Source organism: Rhinatrema bivittatum, chromosome 15 (genome assembly GCF_901001135.1).
Source record: "Rhinatrema bivittatum chromosome 15, aRhiBiv1.1, whole genome shotgun sequence".
NCBI lineage: Eukaryota > Metazoa > Chordata > Amphibia > Gymnophiona > Rhinatrematidae > Rhinatrema > Rhinatrema bivittatum.
Window position 1 is genome coordinate 50,001,527 of NC_042629.1, and position 15,981 is coordinate 50,017,507.

The window sequence follows — 15,981 nt, forward strand, 5'->3', positions numbered from 1 at the left end:
AACTCTGGAACCTTGAGCCTTTTTTTACCTTACCATCAAGAAAAAAGCCAAGGCATACATTTTCAACCAGCAGAGCCCACGCTTCCTCTTTTCTAACTCCCTATACACCCAATTAAGAACGAAGTTGTATACCCTGGATTCTCAATGCTAAATTTGAACAGCGCTGTAATTTATCTTCATTGCAATTTATTTGTCTGTAAATTTATTGTGATCTGCCTTAAGTCCATTCTTGATAAAATGCAGAATATCAAATATCTATAGATATATAAGTATTATTGACTTTGATCATATCCTCTGGCAGTGAATTTCACAATTTGTATGTTGACTCAAAAATATTTCTTAAATATGTTTTAAATCTGCTACCAGTTGTTTCATGTAGTGTTCCCTAGTTCTAGTATTTGAAAGAATTAATAACTGTTCCCTATGTACCTGTTCCACACCACTCTTGATTTTATAAACCTCTGTCATCTCTTCTCCAGGCTGAAGAACCCTAGCCTGTCTGATCTTTCTTCATAAGGAAGCCATTCCTTCCTCTTTATCATCTTTGTTGCCCTCTCTGAGATCTGCTATATCATTTTTGAGATGGAGCGACCAGAGCTGCACACAGTGGTGCAATTGCACCATAGATCTGTACAGAGGCATTATGACATTCCCAGCTTTGCTTTTTTACTATTTGCATTTTTGACTGCTGCTGCACACCCTGGGAGATCACAGAAGGAACTTTTTGTAGTTTGAAACTCATGGAAGGTAGTGTCTTTGACTCATCTTTGAGCTGGCACATTGAAAAGGTATTGCAATCTACAAAGAAACCAGTTTTGTGTCGAGGACCAGTAGCGCTGGTAGAGTTCAGTGCTTCAAATATTTAGTTGGAATTCATGGAATGGTTGCTGTCCGACTGAATCGTGGCACTGCAGCTGTAGCGCTATACTAAATATCCTGGTTGAGGTCAAATCTTTGGGAAGAGGGCGATTGCATACTTTAGTGGCACACGGACATTGCTAGCAAGGAACGTCTCTCCACGCCAAAAAAACCAAGAAGAAAATAATTTTTTCAAGAGTAAAATGGGAATTCCTGCAAGAAAAGAAGGGGCTAGGTGATTCCCAAAATATATGGTCCCCCTAGATGCCTCATATTTGTGTGCCTTTTATCTCTGCAGATTTCTAGATTTGCCTTTGGTATTAAATAGCAAGTTCACAGTATCTTTCCAGGTGAACACAGATCTCCATGAGATTCAGGAAAGAAGAAACTGGAAAACGTTTTCAGTTTTTGGCCCTTGTGTTTTATATGGAGGGGACAGCCTAAAAGGCTGCAGGCATAGGAAATACTTGGATTTTCTGTTGGGGGGGGGGGGGGGGGGATGGGCTGGAAAAATACACACTGAATGAGTAAGAGTGTGTGAATTCAAACACCTTGCTAGTGTAGACTTAATTACAGCCACTGAGAATCGCAGTAGCTCAGTGTGCACACTATTACTAAGAGCCTTTCTATGAAGCATTTTTCCCATAGACACAGTTGGAGAAATCCTTTAGTACAGTGGTTCTCAACCGGTGTGTTGTGCACCTACTGCTCTTCCCCCCCCCCCCCCCCCTTTCACCTCAGCGAGACAAACACTGCTGCCGTTCCTGCCCAGGCTATCATCACACTCAAGCCCCAACAGGAATGGCAGCAGTTATTTGTGGAAGCCGGCAGCAACAGGAACGTGACCTTTTCTTCTTCCCATCCCTGTGGCCCGGAAGAGAAAGTGATGTTTACCGGGCACGTGGGAAGAAGAAAAGGCCATGCATGCATGCTGCTGCTGCAGAAATCGCATCTCAAGGCTCTCCCTGGCCCCACTATAATCAGCAGTTTGCCTGTCCTGCGATCATCGCGGCACAGAGCAGTCAGCTGAGAATGTGGCCGCCGGGATTTCCTGCCACACGGCTGTTGGGGAAATACATCCATTAGCTGCCCAGACCCAGAGCTGAAGATCGGTGCTGGCTGGCCACTTTGCCAGGGGCTGCAGGAGTATGGTATCGCTGCTCCCCCCCCCCCCCCCCTTGGCCTGGCTCTGACCTCTCCTCTCGCCAGTGCAACATCAGCAAGAAAATATAAAAATAATAATAATCAAACTGTAAAACAAAATAAAAGGCTGGGGTGGGGAGAAAAAAAAGCATAGAATTACATTCTAGGCTGACTGCTTGTGCTGCTATTACGGCACAGAGCAAACAGCTGAGTTCTGCCTTCTTGCTGCTGCGGTTGGGGGAGGTCACTCCTGCAGTTTCCAGCCTGTCAGGACTCTGCTTTTAATAGCAGCATACTGGCTTCCTTGTGCTGTAGCTGTATGTGGGTGGGGGTGAGTGAGTGAGACAGAGTGAGCCAGTATGTGTGTAAGTGTATGAGAGAATGTGTGTGTGTGTAAGAGAGAAAACGTGTGACAGCAAGAGACTGGTCAGGGAGGTGACTGGTGTGTGTGTGTGAGAGAAAGACATTGGTCAGGGAGGTGACTGGTGTGTGTGTGAGAGAAAGACATTGGTTAGGGAGGTGACTGCGTGAGAGAAAGACATTGGTCAGGGGAGGGGATGTGTGTGTGTGTGAGAGAAAGACATTGGTCAGGGAGGGGATGTGTGTGTGTGAGAGAGAAAGACATTGGTCAGGGAGGGGATGTGTGTGTGAGAGAGAAAGACATTGGTCAGGGAGGGGATATGTGTGTGTGTGAGAGAAAGACATTGGTCAGGGAGGGGATGGGTGTGTGTGAGAAATATTGGTCAGGGAGGGGACGTGTGTGTGTGTGTGAGAGAGAAAGACATTGGTCAGGGAGGGGATGTGTGTGAGTGAGAAATATTGGTCAGGGAGGGGACGTGTGTGTGTGAGAGAAAGACATTGGTCAGGGAGGGGACATGTGTGTGAGAGAAAGGCATTGGTCAGGGAGGGGACGTGTGTGTGTGAGAGAGAGAAATATTGGTCAGGGAGGGGATGTGTGTGTGTGTGATTGGTCAGAGAGGGGACGTGTGTGTGTGTGATAGATTGGTCAGGGAGGGGACGTGTGTGGTATGAGAGAGAGATTGGTCAGGGAGGTGACTGGTGTGTGTGTGTGTATGAGAGAAAGAGATTGGTCAGGGAGGTGACTGGTGTGTGTGTGTGTGTATGAGAGAAAGAGATTGGTCAGGGAGGTGACTGGTGTGTGAGAGAAAGTGTGTGTGTGTGATGAGATTGGTCAGGGAGGGGACGTGTGTGGTATGAGAGAGAGATTGGTCAGGGAGGTGACTGGTGTGTGTGTGTGTGTATGAGAGAAAGAGATTGGTCAGGGAGGTGACTGGTGTGTGTGTGTATGAGAGAAAGAGATTGGTCAGGGAGGTGACTGGTGTGTGAGAGAAAGTGTGTGTGTGTGTGTGTGTGTGATAGACTAGTCATGGGCCCTAAGGAAGAAGACAGCGAGGACAGAGCTTCATCAGCCCTTGCTGCTTCTAGTATGTGCTATTGGCCTAAAAGGGAAAGGAGTAGGAGAATTACTGGAGAGAGTAAGTAAAGGTGGCTTTTGAAGTTTATCTTTCTTGATTGACTGCCATTTTAATTATTGGGTATTATGCTGTTAGAAATATTTTATTGGTGTTTCGAGAATTTTTAATAATTTTGAAAATGTTTAATGAATGGATGTTCCAATTTATCATTTTGAAACATTTATTATATTCTAGTTTTAGAATTATTTTATATTTCTCGAGGAATGTATAAATAGAAATACGGAGACAAAAACTGAACTGGAAACAGCAAGAAGCCAAAACTCTGTATGCAGTGCAACAACGCAAAAAAAGTTTTATGGTCATTTTATTTTGTATTTAGTGAGAATCTGTCTGTGTTCTGCGTGTGTGACCCAGCTAAGGATGTTCTGCGAGCTTGTAGTTTCTTGTTAGGGATCTATAGCAGCTTGGCTTGTTCTGTTTTCCTAACAGGAGGTGTATTGGTGTTTAGGGTCTGGTGTAATTTTTGCAGTGCTGCCTTTTCATAGGTAGGGTTGTTACTGTTTGAGTTCCATAATGCAGGTGTAACTTTGTGCGCATTAGTTTGTGTACATTATTGCAAATCCTGGAAGTCTGTTAGGTGTTATATTTCTGTTTTGCACAGAATCCAGAGTGGCTTTTTTGAGTTTCCATTCTAGTTTCTGTTTCCATAATTGTAATTTGTGGTCTTTCCGTATTTGGTGAAGGTCGATTCTATGTGTGTGACCGATGTGAAGTATTTTACCAGCATGTGGGCATTTGTATCAATCTCATTTGTTGTGTTTTCTCAATAGAACATGCATTGGTGGTAAATTAGTTTTTTTAAGGAGGACTGGTAGGGGGGAGTGTTTATGTTGCTGTTACTGAGATGACACCAGAAATATCTTTTTTTGTATGGTAAATTGACCGGGGAATGTCCTAGTTCTGGAGCCATTGTTGGGGGGTCAGGGTGAATCCTGTAGGGACAGAGTATATGTTTACATTTAGCCCCGTGACGATCATGTGTTCAGTGTGTCACGCATGTGAGAACCATCTATCAGGTGTGTCCCGACAGAAAAAAAGGTTGAGAACCACTGCTTTAGTATATAAGCTGCTTAATAACTCTTAAACGTTTGTAGGAAATGATATTGGCCAGAGGTGACAACACAAGAGGAATTAAGCAGATTGTACAGAAAGATTGTTACGTGTAAAAATAAAAATCTGTAATTACTAATGCAGAGAAGATAAACCCAGAAAAAGTAAGAGGTAACTGAGGCATGGGAGGCTGATGGAGGTTTCTAAACATCTCCCCCGTCTTCATAGCCCTGAGTCTCAGGGAGAGGCCACTTAAGTAGCATCTTGCAGCAGAATGAGCAAGCCACGAGATGCACATACTCACTACAGAATCAATGAAATTGCATACTGGCATTGGGCTGAAAACTGCTGCTCACCAATCGGATTCTCACCAGGGGGAAAGAGCCAATCAGCAATGTTGGAGGAAGGCATCCAGCTGAAAGAGCTGGAGCTCAATAAGAGAGGACTCTCTTGGGTTTGTGCGCATTGCCAGTATTGCTGCTGACATCTAGTGGTCAGAAGAGCACTGCATTTTTTATGGTGCTGATTCACAGGATCAGAGAAATAAGTACACTACTTCTGCGACATATTATTTATTCTGAGGCTTATGTTTATTTTTCATGATTTTTATTTTATTTTTATGAATGTATTTTTATGCATTTTATCTAGTCCCTCCCTGGATGGCATACCTGGGAGGAGAAAGGGGCTTGGGGTGATCTTCTCCGATTCAAGGGATAGTGGAAGGGGGAGCCACTTTTGGGGTGCACCATAGCACTGCTGGTTGGGTGGCAGCAGTGGCCACAATAGTGGCGGCCGTCTTCCCTTCCTCCCTAGGGTGGAGAGGCCTGAAGTGCACCACCTCTTTGACATCCTCTGCACCAAAGCATTATGGCCTGAGCAACAGGGCTGGCTCCCTTATGTGATGTTTTATCTATTTATTAAAAGTAGAAATTATTTCATGGTTTATTAGCATTTGTGACGTCACTTCCCAGTATTGCATGCAATTTTTATTCCAGCTGTTTTGTTTGCTGCCAATGTGCTGTCCTTTTCTTTATTCATTCTGTTTACAATGTAATTTACAACCTGCTGTTCCATGCAATTTTAATTTTAATTATTATTTACAATGCAGTGTGACAAATTTATATTAACGCTGTGCCCAGCTTCAGTGTACATAAACATGTTCTTGGAAAGAAGATGAGAACTTCCCAAGAAAAGATTAAAAAACAAAAACAAAAACCGCTCTGTTTTAACTTGAGACAAAAGTGACATTTCACTGTTTGTCACTTAATGCAAATCTATTCTTAATAGCTAGTTTTTGTGTACGTGGTAAATGTGGTATTTGTAAATATTTGGGAAACCCGATCTGAAAGAGTTTCTATACAAATTGACTTTCCTTATGTGCATGTTAGAAACCAGGGGGGCTTGTCTCATTGTATGGGTTTGAAGGTTGCTGAATACAAAGTAGGACAGGATTATTCTTTAGCAGCTGGATTGCATTGTAACAATGTCTTTGAATGCATTTCTGCATGGGAACGTGTGTTTTCACTCGCTGTTTGCTATTTTACATTATGTACTTTGTCATAATAACAAAAACAAACGATACTGCATGTTGAACTTCACCAAAACCCCTCTGATTTTAAATTTTCTCACCAGGCCCAGGGATTTTGCAGAAGGGACCCCAGATGTTCCTGGAAACCCAAGTATGTCATCTTTGGCTACTTTTTCTGGTAGTTGGGCATCACAGCCCACAGATTACACTAGTTTTTGTTTTTTTTTCCAGTACCAATGAGGTTGTCAATTCTCTGTTCATATAACACTATTCCACCTTTGGAGTAGTTAACTTGGTTCTCCAGTCTGTATTATTTGGCTTTGCTCCTCATCCAGTTCACCTTCACAAGCTTCCATGCCTTTACAATTAACCTAGGAGTCTGCCTCCTCCATGCCACTCCCTCACATGCCTTTTGAACCTGCTATTAGTTACTCCCGATTTAATGAACCAAAATATGCAGCTAAGTCTCTGAATCTCTCATACACAGTAATAAGGATGTCTGTGCTCTAGAGCTGCTGCTACTTGGACTCAACGTTTGGAGACGACTGGAGAGCCGAGTTGCCATCCTGTTTAAGGACTGGAATCTGTTTGATGTGAATCTGATGCCCATGTTCAGTCTTTGATTCCATCTGCTGATATCACTCTGTACAGCCACTTACAGAATGCTGCATATTACAGGTATTAACACCACCAAATAAAACCATTTTATACATTTTAATACTTTTCAAATTGGTACAAAAATTTAAATACAAAAATGTATTTGCTATTAACAGGTCAGTTTGATCATGGAAAATTTACCAGTTCCTGGTAAGGGTTTAAAACAAAAAATTATTATGCTTTTCCTATTCTTCACATTTCCATAAAATGTTTGAGCACCTCAGTAGAATCCCAGTTAAGTTGATGCCACCCTACCTTGAATTCTACATTTAAAGAATGATACTGCCAGTTCAATCCTTTTTTTTTTTTTTTTTTTTTTTAATATTTTTGACCCAGCAAGCTGCCTCATGCTCTTTTTGGGCTTCCAGCTCAATGGAAACCAGCACTGATATCCAGGCACCATGAGCCCCCTGTTTTATAATCTCCCTCCCACTAGGCAGTGCTGGGGGCCATGCATCGGGTCTCCTTCTGCAACTCCTGCAATCATGGGCCCTGAATCTGGCCGGTAGGCATCGCCCCTTATGCAGGGGCCATGCCTGCCTCTTCCACTGGGGGGATGTGAATGCTGCCTAGGCAACCCAGGGGAGTGGAAGATCCCAACCAGGAGATCAAACCTTGGATAGCAGTTGCCATGGGGCCGGCTTGTTCAATCCATGTTTGGATGAAACATTGAATTTTGCACACAGTGTAATATCCCTTGAGCAATTTGAGCCAGACTTGTGAAACTAGTGAGCTATGATGTGCTGTAGGAACTGGGAGAAAATGTACACCTTATTATCATTTTTCCTTTTTAAACACAGTAATTCAGTCTTCTGTAACATGTACACCATAGTTCAACAACAGCATTTTGCATACAGGCTGTCTTGTAATATTTTTTTTGCTCTCAGAACCAGTTTCACAAGGCCTACCTCTGCTCATATACAAATTTAGGCATTCAGCAACCTAAAACATTTAAATAAATTACAGTTAAAGCCCTAGCAAAACCATTAACATAATGTGAAGGGAAACTGTACCAAGATGTTTCACGGCAGTGGTGTTCCCACAGCAAAGAAAATTCTGTTTTTAGCAAAACTAAGATGCGCCTTCACTCTGCCGTGATATTTGCCCCAGGAAGGATAAGTTAATTGCAAACGGGCTGTGATGATTTGCGTGAAGGTAGCTGTGGTAGGTTGCTTTCTCACAATTCCGACTGGGGGCAAGCATGATTGTCACGTTTCCTCCTCCACCCCTGCTATGATTCTCTGAATGATAAGCAGTTGGTGTGGTAGAACTACAATCCATCATTTGCAGGCAGTGCTTTTTTGGCAGGGGACAACTAAGGTTTCTAGACTGTAAAGCAGTCTGACATGGTCAAGCCAACTCCACAAGCAACCTCTCTGTTTTAAATGTTTACCACCGATATTCCATCTCACAGGCAACTTTATGTTCTAAGTTCTGACCCAGAAAAGTGTACGATTAACCAGCTCGATCTAAAGTTGTTTTGAGAATTGTAAATCAGTTCCCTCATCTTTATCTTCTGACAAGTGGTGCATGTACATCCAGGGACACGTTTTGTAGAATGTGGTCCAAAGTGTCATAAAATGCAGTTTTCATTGGTATAAAATGATGAAGCAGTAAGTGTTTTACAGTTGTGTTTTGGGGGTTTTTTTAGGGGGAGGTTCCCTTTACATAGGATACAATAAATACCCAGTGAAAGACGAATGAACGTATTGGCCAGCATAGAGTCCGGCTGCCTGTTCGGAGGGCATCTGTATATAAACGCTATCGCCAGGCATCAGCTGAAGCACCAGACTGCCAGAAGCTTGGTCCAGAAAACCCTTCTTGTATTCATCATACGTATACATTAAAGGTTCATTGTTCTTGTATAAGGCAACCCAAACATTAGCACCTTTGCAATGAATGTGGTATGAAAAATAGTAAATTCCTGGGATTTCACAGGTGAAAATACCCGTTTGTGGGTTATAGTTCTGCCTGCCATTGTATAGCATCTTGTCAAATTTTATAGGTGCTCCAACTGGTGGAAAAGGTGTGGTTAGCTCCGCTGTAAACGCTGGCATCTCATACAGAACACCTCCGCTCTTGCCTTTTTTGGTTTTGTAGCCTGACGATGTTTTCATGCCATCTATTCCTGGTCCCATCTCTGGCAAATACTGTCCCATGACTGGCGGTGTAGGGGGAATAACTGCTGGATGTCCCGGGATACCTGGAGGCCCAGGAGGGCCTGGCAGACCACGTTGACCAGGGGGACCCAAAGCTCCAGGTTTCCCTGGTGGTCCCTGTGGTCCTGTAAAACCAGGTTTACCTACTCCAGGAAGCCCAGGTGGGCCTGGATGACCTTGTTCACCTTTAGGACCTGGAATGCCAGGAGATCCAATTGGGCCACTTGGTCCTACAATTCCTGGAATTCCAGAAGGGCCTTGTTCACCTTGGCTCCCAGGAACTCCAGGCTCACCTTTATGTCCAGGTATCCCAGAAGTACCTGGAAGCCCGGGGAAACCTTTCTGACCAGCTTCTCCTTTTGGCCCTATTGGTCCTGGCAGCCCTCTCAGACCTGGAGGTCCACCTTCACCCGGAAAACCTTGCTTTCCTGGAAACCCATTTAAACCCGGCTCACCTTTGGGACCTGGAGGCCCTTGAGGGCCTTTTATGCCATCTTCACCTTTGGCTCCTGGCAATCCATTTCCACCCAGAGGACCCATTAATCCTGGGAGACCTGGTGGACCTGGCTGTCCTGGAGGACCACTCATACCAGGGATACCCATGTGGCCTTTCTCACCTTTAGGTCCAAGTGCTCCAGGAGCACCATCCAAGCCCCGGTCACCTTTTGTTCCTGGAAAACCTGGTTTGCCTAACCCTGGTAGGCCTGATGGTCCTGGTGGACCTGGTAGACCTTTTTCACCTTTTTCACCTGGAAGACCGATTTGACCAGGCAGTCCATCTTGGCCTGGCTTTGCAATTCCAGGAAGGCCAGGTGAACCCTGAAGCCCAGGTGGTCCACTTAGGCCTTGTGGCCCTGGTTCACCATGCAGACCAGGTTTACCTGGAGGTCCTTGTGGCCCTGGAAGCCCATTCTGTCCTGCTTTACCAATACCTGGAAGTCCAATTGGACCTGGAGGACCAAGCAAGCCAGGTGGGCCTTTCAGTCCTGGTAAACCTGGAATCCCAATTCCTTTGTCTCCCTTCGGCCCCTGAAGACCAGGAATTCCTGGTTGTCCTTTTGGTCCTGGTTCACCTTTTTGCCCTGGCTGCCCAGGGAATCCCTGGGTTCCTGGTTTTCCAACTCCAGGAATTCCTTGAGGGCCCAGTGATCCTTGTGGCCCTGGCAAGCCCGTGTGTCCAATCTCTCCCCTTAGGCCTACTTCACCTTTGGCTCCGGGAAGCCCGGTGGCTCCTGGTTTTCCGGGCATTCCTGGCATACCCGGTTTGCCAATCCCCGGATATCCTGGAGGACCTGGTGGCCCTGGCTTTCCTTTTACTCCTGGCATCCCATGGCCCGGTAATCCTGGGGGCCCTGATGGCCCTCTCATCCCTGGCTCCCCCGGTGGACCTTGCTCGCCTCGCAAGGCAGCCAGTGGAATTTCTGTGGAATAAAATAAAAAAAAAAGTTAAAAGGCCATAATTTGCAAAGGGCACATCAGCAGCAAAATACTCAGTATCTTGGACAACTGGATCACCACCACAGTAAAAGATTTTCTTTCATAGTAAACGACTGCCCAGACTGAGGATTCATTGTTTTGAAGCTATGGAAAGTAACAGCTTGTTTTATTGTCTGCACTTTTTAAAATCCCTTTCAGCCTGATTGGTGGGGGTCACGCCACATGATAGGTTTCTTCCAATACAATTACTGACCTGACCTGAGAAATCTTGAGTTTTTGCTCTTGCTTGGCTCGCTCATGTTTTAGGTAAGGAGTTGCAGGCTTAAAATTTGTTTCGGTTCATTTTTTTAATTTTCTTTTGTGGGGGGGTGTCTTTTTTTTTTTTTTTTTTTTTTTTTTTTCAGGTTTGGTTTATTTCCCCAAACTAAAAAAAAACAACAAAAAACCCCTTCCCAAACAAAATAAAATTCCCCCCCCACACCAGCTCTATAAAATTAAGGTCCGGGCCTGGGCGTACCCCAATGTCCCTTCTGCGTTTTTCTCACCCGATTTGATTGTTTTCTTTGCGTGAACTTATTTGGGATGAAAGAAAGGAGAAGTAAACCTCTCTAAAGTAATCGCAGAGGAGAGAACAGACAAGTAACTGTGACATGCACTGCGGTCCCAGTAACTCCAAAATAAAACTCGTATGGGGGGGGTGCAAATTCTTATCAAACCTTTTCTCCATGGACAGTGCACTGCTGCTGAGTTTCCAAATAATCCCCTCGTCGCCCGTTTCCTTACAGCATTAGGCCCTGGACTGGGCAGCGTTAAGTTCTTTGCTGGAGTTACAACCTCCTATCACCTTGGCACAGGTGACCTCTTCCCAGCCTGGGATGCGGGTGAGCCCTGGCGCTGAGCTCTCTGCTCGTGCCCTAGGTGGGGGCTCCCAGCGCGTCTCACTCTCTACGATGGATTTATTTTTAAAGACATCCACATAGAAGACAAATCCCCTCCGTGCATGGTTTGTTTTTTTTTTTTTGTTTGTTTGTTTTCATTCGGCTTTACATTTTGAGGTGAAACAGAAATAAAATGGAAGAAAACACACTCCTCTTCTGAGCCCTGCTCTTTGCCCTCTGCAAGGCTACTCAGCACGTCCCAGACCTCTCTCTCTTTCCTAAAATAATGGTCTGCTCAGGACCTTAAGCTTGTGCTGGGTGGGTTTCCACTGCTGCTACTTTCTTGCAGAGCTTAGGAGTTTCTTAAAACAAGTTTTCTATGTTTATTCTCCAGGCTTTTAAAGCCTAAGTCCTCTACCTTATTTGTGATGATATTTTTTAATGAAATTATTTTTGTGATAGTACTGTTTTAGTTACGGCTTTAACATTTTAATTTCTATTTATCCTTTTAGCTTATAAGTTCATTTACTTTTATTTTTACCTTTGTTTTAATTACGTAGGTTAATATTGTAAGCCGCTTAGACCTATATTTGAAAAGGTGGTATAGAAGAACTTTTAAATAATAAATAAAATAAAAACAAAATGCTTTTCAAGGCTGCACAAGGAGAGGGCACAACGTACTGCAACGCCAACACTAATTATGTAATGCTTTCCGTGGATCTAGAAATGTAGCAGGACAAAAAGACCACGCGACCTCTCTAGCTCATCTGCCACATGAATTTAGCTTTACAATTCTCATCGTTGTCCTTAGTCCATGCTTTCTTGAATTCAGATACCTTTGCTGTCTCCACCACCTCTACGCCAACTTGGGGGATCAACCTTGGGGTGAGAGGGGGGGAGGACCCTTTGCATGGTAGTCTGCAGCAGGAGCTCCCCGGGCTGGCCCTGACGAAGCGTTTTATATGCGAGCAGTGGTAAGAAAGCGATCTAAGCAGGACAAAATGCATAAAACACATTATTATAAGCAGGAATGCTCTTTATACTGCTGTGAAGGTACCAGGGTAGTTACAGCTGTTGTGCAATCGGTGCGGGCACTGCGTAACCTCGTAATAATGTGTTTTATGCATTTTGTCCTGCCCTCCTTGGCTTGCAGTGGAGTGGCCACACGTACCCATAGTCGGTGGGCTTGGCAGAGGCCTGCATCTGTCTGATATTGCCCAGAGAAAGGCTGGGAGGTACCGCAAGGAAACCAGCTTGGTGTGTTGGAGGAGGCCGCACCCTCTGTTCCTAAAACTGGAAAGCCAGTTGTGTAATGTCTGCGCCTCCCCGTGCAGGATATTTTCTGTAGTCGGACAAAAGCGATGGTGAGGTTTCTCCTATCTTCAGAGGGAGGGGAGAGGAATCCCTGGATACACAGACCCTGATCTGTGCTCACCGTCGCCCAAATGCATCCAGAGATTCCCTCACCACCCCTTTTATTTATATATATATATATATATAGTAAAACCTCCAAACCAAGCAATAATTCCATCGTGTCGCAGACGTGGCTATTCAAGACCTTTGCTATCAAATGATTTTGTTTTTACTACAGCCCAAGTACTCGTGTTGTACTGCTTTATGTTGCTACTGATGTATTATGGATGTTTGATGGTAAACCACCCCGATCTTCTTTGCCCGGAGGGGGCAATATACAAATAATTGCCAATAATAAGAGACCGGTGTCATCGGAGGGTCCCAGGATTGTTAGCGGTGGTAAAGGTGGAGAGGAAGGGACACAGCAGGGCCTGGATGGATGGGCCAGGCCTCACCAGCTGTCAGGCTCTAGGTTTCATGAAGGCTCAGCCAGGCCAGCCCTGGTAAATCAGTGTCAAGCACTGGGCATTGCCACGGGGAAGACCAGGGATCGGGTCTTCTCCCCCCTGGGGTGGCAGGGGATGTTGCAGACACGGCGTTGGCAGCCCGAGGGACGAAGTCCCAGTTGTGCAAACGCGACACCGAGGGGCTGGATCACGGGCCCGTGATGAGAGGGTTCCAAGAGAGGCCTGGGTGCATGACCCCCAGCCCAGGACTGGAGGGGGCTATAAAATAGAGGGGGAGGGGGTAATCCCTGGGGTAGCCACAAATGATAGCATTGCCTCAAATGAATGGTTCATAAGAGTGGGAGGAGCTTTCAGAAATGTTGAACATTTGCTTCCGCTCAAAAGATGAAATAAAATCTGAATGAAAAAGGGTGAAAGATTTTGTTGGCTTTTCCTTCTAACCGAGCCTGCCCTTGCTTATCGCTGCGGCTTTAAGAGCCGCACGGTGTTCCTTTCATCATCCTGATTTATTTAGGACCTGCCTTTCCTGCCAGGGAGTTCGAAGAGTTGATGCATTGCAACATGGTAATTATGGTGCATGACTCTTGATAAACAGTACTTAAATACTTAAATAACATTGCCCAAGTAAGTGAATTTCCGTTTTGAGTTTTTTGTTTTTCTCGGAACTCTTTACCTTTGCCATCTTTCCTGAGCATCATCTCTTTGCCAAGCATCTGCATCTGGGGGATTTCCTTGGTGTACTGGGGCAGCTGGGGGATTTCTTTCCCGTACTGCAGGTGGGGCAATGGCTGCCCCAGGACTGGGTACTGGTGGGCCACCTGGGGCGGCAGCTGTTTCATGCCGTAGTAAGCGCCGCCTCGGCTGGATCTTACCAGCGCCAGGTGAATCACCACGGCCAGCCTCAGCAGTTGCACAAGGACACGATGTACAGCCATAACCCTGCGGAAGAAAAAAAACCAAAACAAAAACCCCACAGGCGATCAACGTTACTGCTGTTAATAGCTGGTGGAAAATTAACCCTCTCTTTGATAAGGAGGGTGCCTGTAATTAGTTAAAAGGGTGATAATTCCCAGGATGACTTTGGATGCTTCAACTATTCTCGTTAGTGATTCACAGTTAAGGCCTACAGACCTTTAATAAAACTATTTCTTCCTTATGGAAAAGTAAAAATCCCGGGATGGCACTACAGAAACTGTGTCCTCCAATTCAAGTTCGGGCCTGATGTCACCTGGTTTTAAAATCTCTAAGAGCCGGATTCATTAAAGCTTTTCTCCCATTTTGTGTCTCTGGGAATAGCAGGTACCCGGTTAGTGAGCTTCTTGGGCATGCATAGGCCTGGCTTGGTCACTCCTCACCTTAAACATTTTGGGAGACAGTTGGGGGAAGCCATTAGCTCTCTCTCTCTCCTATTACCTGCCCAAATGCCAGCAATCACAGAGGCCGTCCAGAATATCCCCGGAAGGCAAGCTGTGCGGTGGGCTTGGAAGACTCAGGTTATCCCTGGAGGCCTCCCCCTTCCTAGCAAGCGTGAGCAATGAGGATTTTGCACCAAAGGTTTTATTTGGGCAGTTTTAGGAGTTGAACAGCTCAGAGACTTAATTTCTAGAGTCAGGCAGAGGGCATGCTCTTTTCTGTACCCCCTCCTCCGACTTAATATCCTAGCGATATTAAGTCGGAGGAACCGAAAATGTAAAAAAAAATTTAAAAAGAAAAGAAATGGGCCGGCCAGTCCGGTTAGGAGAACGGACGCTCAATTTTACCGGCGTCTGTTTCCCTAACCGATCGCTGTCAGCGGGTTCGGAAAACCGACGCTCGTAAAATTGAGCGTCGGTTTCCTGAACCCGCTGACAGAGCCCCTCTCCTGGGCCAAGAGGCGTGAGGGGCGCTTAATCGTCCCTCTCGGCTCCTTTTACCGCGACCCCTCATTTACATAGAGGACCGCGCGCCCAGGAGAGGTGTCTGGGTGCGCATCGGGAGAGCGGGCGCTCAAAACGGAGCGCCCGCTCTCCCGCAGTCTTTTCCGTATTGGGCTGTTTGTGTGGAAGCTTCTCTCCCAGAGCCTGAGTCTACAGCGGTTCCCCTTGCTAGATAAATATAACCACTGCCCCTGCGGCAGCGCAAGTAAATTCTGCGGCAAGAGGTTGAAGAAACCTGTGGCAGTTATGCGGCCTATTTGCATACATTTGAAGTGGTTTGCATGCTGCTCATTTGCATTTTACTTTATAAAAATAAAGTTGGTTTTTGATATTGCTTTTGTCTGTTTAATTTATTTGGTACATTTTGGAGAGGAAAGGAACTTAATGATCAAAGCTAGGAAGAGAGAAGGGGTAAATAATGAGGGGAGAGGGTCTTGAAGGGATGGGAAGAGGGATAAGGAACTAAAGCAGAGAGGGGAGGGGAAGAGAGGGACCATGACCAGCCTGGGTGTCTCAACCAACCTACTGCTCTCCCTCCTGTTCCCTACAAGCTGCCTGGGAGTAAGAGATAAACAACAGGAGGGGAGAGACTTGACTAGGGAGCAGAACAGGTCTTCTTCTCTTTGCTCTTCACTCCAAACTCCTCGCTCCCCCCCCCCCCCTCTCCCCTCCTGCAGGTAACAGGAAGGGAGGGGCTGGATTAGGGAGCAGAGTGGTTCTTCCCTTGACTGTTCAATCTAATCCAACCTCAGCCCCATCACTTCCCCTCCTGTTCTGTGCCTGGGAGTGGAGGGGCCGGAGAAGAATGCAAAAGGCTGTACTCTCTGTTGAGTGGCATTCTTGCACAAGCCCTGGCTATGTGCCTATTCCTAGCCAGGGGGTCAGGCTTTGGGGATAAGAGGGGAGAGTGCTGGGTCATCCACGGGGGACTTTGTTGCTACGAGAAGTACAGGGAGGGTGCCGGAGACTCACAGTGCACCACTAAGGAGAGGAGAGGGGGAATGGAGGAGCAGAGGAAGAAGAAAAAAATGGTGATCCT

The 15,981-nt window shown here is 45.7% G+C and overlaps 1 protein-coding gene across 6 annotated transcripts in view; it reads right to left on the reverse strand.

Moving 5' to 3' along the window:
- Positions 1–7,012: 7,012 nt before the first annotated feature.
- The window catches only part of COL8A1 (collagen type VIII alpha 1 chain), a 66,918-nt gene continuing 57,949 nt past the window's right edge, over positions 7,013–15,981 (reverse strand). For all 6 annotated transcript variants that reach the window (XM_029578610.1, XM_029578613.1, XM_029578612.1 and 3 more), the window contains 2 exons: positions 13,700–13,965; positions 7,013–10,312 (listed from right to left, as the gene is read on the reverse strand). In XM_029578610.1, the coding sequence (XP_029434470.1) occupies positions 8,397–10,312; positions 13,700–13,961 (2,178 nt within the window). In that variant the 5' untranslated portion in view covers positions 13,962–13,965 and the 3' untranslated portion in view covers positions 7,013–8,396. The remainder of the gene's footprint in view (positions 10,313–13,699; positions 13,966–15,981) is intronic.